At 47.9% G+C, this 5,351-nt stretch overlaps 1 protein-coding gene across 1 annotated transcript in view; it reads right to left on the bottom strand.

Annotated features, from left to right (window-relative positions):
• The window catches only part of SVOP (SV2 related protein), an 83,991-nt gene that overhangs the window by 11,936 nt on the left and 66,704 nt on the right, over positions 1-5,351 (bottom strand). The window contains exons 11-12 of the mRNA XM_007448231.1: positions 3,814-3,890; positions 217-324 (exon numbers count right to left, since the gene is read on the bottom strand). Of these exons, the coding sequence (XP_007448293.1) occupies positions 217-324; positions 3,814-3,890 (185 nt within the window). The remainder of the gene's footprint in view (positions 1-216; positions 325-3,813; positions 3,891-5,351) is intronic.

Here is a 5,351-nt window from a genome sequence, read left to right as displayed (position 1 = left end):
GAAGATCCCACGTGCCGCGGAGCGGCTGGGCCCGTGAGCCATGGCCGCTGAGCCTGCGCGTCCGGAGCCTGTGCTCCGCAACGGGAGAGGCCACAACAGTGAGAGGCCTGCGTACCGTAAAAAACAAAAAGAAATGGGATTTGCTTCCAGGTGGCACCAGGTAAAGCCGCATTCCCAGGATGCCCTGCCCCAGCCCACGTGACACACGTCCCTCACCTGGGAACTCAGACAGGGTGGTCCACAGCAGGTCCATGTAATCCTCCTCACTCAGGTACTCACAGGCCAGGCTGCATTTTGCCTCTACCGCCTTCTTCCGGCTGGAGACTGGAAGGTGCAGAGAGAGAGAGAAAAAGAGCAAGAGGCATGCGCAGTCTTGGGGTGCAGCCTCCTGCTCTCCACACCTCCTTCCCTGGGTATGATGTGGTTGGGATGCCAGGGAAGGAGCATGGGCTCAGGACTCAGACAGACTCAGGTGTGAATCCCAACCAGCAGTGTTAGAGCTTCATCTCTTTAAGCCCCAGGTTCCTCATAATCCTGGGGCTAATAAACCCTGGGGCAAGGTGGTTGAGACACTGAAAGCAGGTTGTGCATATGAATGTGCTTAGCCCAGAACTGGCACATACTAGGTGCTTTTGTGGCAGACAGACTCTAGGGTGGCCCCAACGACCCCCACCTATATTATCTGGCCCCCATTACTTCCTCGATCGCACCTTCTTTCTCCCTCGCTCTGCTCATACTACTCCAGCCACACTGGTCTCCTTGCTGTCCCTTCAATACACAAGGCACGTTCCTGCCTCACGACCTTTGCACTGGCTGCTCTCATCCTCCATTGCACTTTATATATCCCCATGACTAATTTCCTCACCCCTTTCGAGTCTTTCTTTAAATCTCACCTTCTCACTGAAGCCATCCTGACCACCCCACTTAAAACTCTGACTTGCCCACGGCCCCTTACTCTGCTCCACACTCCTGACATCCCTTACCTTGCTTTATCTTTTTTCCCCCATATCATTTGTTAGGAAACAGAGTCAAAGACTTTGAAATGGGCAAAATGTCCTGTCTTGTGAACCCTTCCTTATAGGTTATCTCAGCTTTCATGATCTTTAAGCTCTTTTAGAACTTCGCATTATAGAATACCAGTGCAAATGATTCCTGTCCATAAAAATGCAAGCGGTGTCTGGTGGTGATGCAATTGATTATGGCCTTATGCACACTGCCAATTTTTGCCTCTAAGTGTAAATCCATTTCAGCTTTTCTGATTGCCTATATACATGTGTGTTTTGAATTCTCCTTTGAACCAACTGTAACCTCTTACTGGTGTTAGGAGACAATTCCCCATGGGTCTCTCATGTTCTCTGCCTGTTTTATAAGCAGAGGCACTCATTGCCTTTGTTCTGGACTATCTTTTCAAGGATTTTAGTTTAGCAAACAGCCTTGAAGGATAGAGAGGATCTCCCTTTGGTGCAAAGGGCAGGTTTCCTTATGGCCTTTGAAGACAGAGCATCTTTCTGCAGAACAAAGAGCTGGCAGGCTTATCATCTGGTATAAAAGATCTGGGTGCCCTAAGTTCAGAGTTCCTCTTATAACACAGTCCACTGCTCCTTTCCTATCACTTTCCCACCCAGGTGTAAGAGTGAGCTTTTTTTTGTGTGTGGTACGCGGGCCTTTCACTGTTGTGGCCTCTCCCATTGCGGGGCACAGGCTCCGGATGCGCAGGCTCAGCGGCCATGGCTCACGGGCCCAGCCGCTCCGCGGCAGGTGGGATCTTCCCGGACCGGGACACAAACCCGTGTCCCTTGCATCAGCAGGCGGACTCTCAACCACTGCGCCACCAGGGGAGCCCCCCGAGAGTGAGCTTTTAACACAGGGTGGCAAACGACCGCCTGCAGGCCAAATCTGGTCCCCTGCCTGTTTCTGCCTGGCCAGCAGGCTAAGAATGGTTTTTACATTTTTTAATGATTTTTAAAATCAAAAGAAGAATAACATTTCATGACATAAAAATGACATGAAATTCAAATTTGTGGTTGTAAAAAAGATTTCCTCAGTGGGAAGTCCCTGGAGGTCCAGTGGTTAGGACTTCACGCTCTCACTGCCGAGGGCCCGGGTTCGATCCCTGGCTGGGGAACTAAGATCCCACAAGCCGTGCTGCGTGGCCAAAATTAACAAAAAAGGTTTCCTTGGAACACAAGCAAGGCTTGCTTGTTTACATATTATCCACAGCTGCTTTTCTGCTACAATGGCAGAGCCGTTTGGCCCACAGAGCCTAAAATATTTACTATCTGGCTGTTTATAGAAAAACTCTGCCAACCCTTCCTCTGTAACATCCCAGTGGATACCCTGCTTTGCTTAAGCAGGTCCACTGTTACAGTGAAACCAAGCAGGAGGCTGTGGGGCAAATCCTGGGTACGAATCCTTTCCATGCTCCCCGTTTCTTGCTTGTAGGAAATAGGCTTCATTCAAGCCTCCTAGACCTTCCCTGAGTTCCAAATGGCAGGTTCAAACAGTTGCTAATCAGGGAAGGGAGGGGATGCAGAGAAAGCGGAGGAGCTGTCAAGAAACAATAGTGCAGACTTGGGGCAGAGTCCTGGTTCCTCCTCAAGGAATATACATAACAATATCTTTGAGTTCTTCTGCGGGAACTAAGGCCCTCACCCAGGTTGAGGATGGTAACGTCAGGCTGAGCACAAGATTCCTGGAACATCACCCTGTTCCCTCACCACCAACCAATCAGAAGAAAGTCACATACCCTGCGGCCGTCCCCCCCCACCAAATTCTGCCTCTAAAAACTTCTCCCCCCACCAAACCATCGGGGAGTTCAGGGTTTTTGAGCACAAGTCACCCGTCCTCCTTGCTCAGCCCTGCCATAAACCTTTCTCTGCTCCAAACTACGAGGGTTTCAGTCTGTTTGGCCTCACTGTGTGTCAGGCACACGAACCTGTGTTCGGCCACAGAGGCAAAGGATTTAGGCTCAATCAATACCAAACCCAGAATTTATCATTGAACAGCTTCTCAAGGCGGTTAAGTCTCTCCCACACCTCTCAGCGAGATGTGATTCCGCTGTATTATTAAATCCTTATACCAATAAACAAAACTATTAGCTCAGTTTATAGAGGCTTCATACGAAAAAGATAATTGGACAAATCCCGCAAACAGGCAAGAACTTGATCCCTTTATCCCCCATCCCGGGTTCCATGCTAGGAATCTAATATTCCCTTAAAGACAGATTGGTTTGAAGTTCAGACATCTGTGTAGAGACTTTGCTCTTTATTCATTCCTTTTGTCCAGTGCTTTCCACCTCCAGCTCTACAAAAGAATCACCTAGGGAGCTTTTCAAACCCACTCATGCCTGGGCCCTACCCCCACAGCCGCTGATTAAATTGGCCTGGCCATTGTTTAAATGGCACTGCCTTTGTTGAAAAGCTCCCCCAGGTGATTCTGTTGTGTGGCCAGGATCGAGCTCCAACCTGATTCTCAGACTTGATGCACACGCAGAGGATGGCTACACAGGGTCACAGCCATAAAACTCAGGGCTGTGCTTCATGGACCTCTTTAGGGGACATAAGATGTGATTCTGCTGTAATGTCGGGTCTACCGTGACAAGAAGGTCCAGGTTTCTACAGAGCGTCTTGGAAACCACAACCCAGCTCTTTCATGCTCAGATTTTGCAGAAATTTTCTCCCTGGAGTTTGTGCAAGGCCAGGCCCTGTGAGGGCAGAACCTGGGCTGGGGTGTTGTGTGTTTGACCTCGTGTGTTGGAAGTGGGGAGGGGCGGGAGGGGACGGTGTTAACTGCTAAAGGGCTGTTGATACTCACTGCTGCAGACATCTCCTGCCTGGAAGAGCTCAGTGGTGAGCAGAACTAATCCATAGTAAGAGAATGCATTGGAAAACCTGCCAGGAAGGAAGCAAGAAAGGTAAGGAAATGATGGGAGAAATGCAGGTCCCCATTCCCTAACCCCTCTGGAAGGACTTGCAGCTTTAGCAGCAGAGACTAGGCTTTGGGCTCAGGCCACACTGGGCCTTTGCGGGGCTTTCCTGGACTGCTTGAGCAGGAAGATGGTGGGTACAAAGCATCATGATGCGATAAAGGGAAGTGATCCTGTGTCCTTTGAAAGATCAAGAACTGAATTCTATCACAGATAAAGCTACCTCCAAGGCTGTTCAGTCAACTGGCAAAATGAGGGGAAAAAAATGGGGGAACCAAAATTTGGTAGAAAAGTCATTTTGACAGATGCCAACAGATGTCAGGGCTTCTGGGTTGAATTGAATAGGGAGGAGGAGGGAGATATATTTAATAATACAGGTAGCCCCTACTTTTGCAAAAGTTTGCTTTACTGCACTTCGCGTTTACGAAAGACCTACATTAGTACCTGGTTTTGCTCGCCAGAAGAAATCCGAAGATTTTCACTTTTACGAACAAAGGGAAAAGTGAAAATAGCATCCAGCGCTTATTTTATAGAGGCAGCACTTGCCCCAAGCAGCAAGAGTAGCGCCACCAAGCTCCTTTCCCGGAAACTACACTCAGCACCTCAGCATCAAGCTGCCATTAGCTTTTTTTTTTTCCAATTTATTTTATTGACATATAACTGATTTACAATGTTGTGTTAATTTCAGCTGTACAGAAAAGTGATTCAGTTATACCTATATATACATTCTGTTTCAGATTCAAGCTGCCATTAGCTTTGAACTGTGTCTATGAGCATCTGTGCTTTACCTCCATTCATTCTGTTTCTTTTATTAGCAAGACATGTCCTCAGGTAATTACTTCTCTTTATGCCACTTCAGTTTAGGAAAGCTTTCATTGGAACGCTCTACTTTTGAATAGCAGGGGGAAAACTGTATGCAGAACTGGGCTCCAGCTTTGCCCCCGCATTCCTGAGAGCTAAATCAACTCACCAAGCATTTATTAAACACCTGCTGTGTGCCCAGTCAAATGCGGAGTCTGCAGACTTTATGAGCATTTCAGATCAGAATGACGCAGTTAACTAATTCCCGACTGTCCTTGGAACCAGAATACTCAAGTCTGTAGGGCCAGAATATTCTCATCCTGTGGTACAGTTGTGTGGGAGCTCAGTCATAATCAGAAGCCGATGATTACTTTCCTTGAGTTACAACATGTGCTCGCAAATGTGATTTCTATAGTATTCTAAAATTAGTCTCTCATTAATTGCTTAGTATTTAAGTAGTGTCAGCCCAACAGAATCACATGCACTCAAAGATAGATACTCTCAATTCTGTTTCCCCACCTTTTAAAATATCCTGCCAGCTCCATACTTGTACTGGGCACACAGCAGGTGTTTAATAAAGGCTTGGTGAGTTGATTCAGCTCTCGGGAATGCGGGGGGGGGGGGG

Source organism: Lipotes vexillifer, unplaced genomic scaffold, assembly GCF_000442215.2.
Source record: "Lipotes vexillifer unplaced genomic scaffold, Lipotes_vexillifer_v1.1 scaffold236, whole genome shotgun sequence".
NCBI classification, from domain to species: Eukaryota; Metazoa; Chordata; class Mammalia; order Artiodactyla; family Lipotidae; genus Lipotes; species Lipotes vexillifer.
This window is presented reverse-complemented; position numbering and strand designations above follow the sequence as displayed.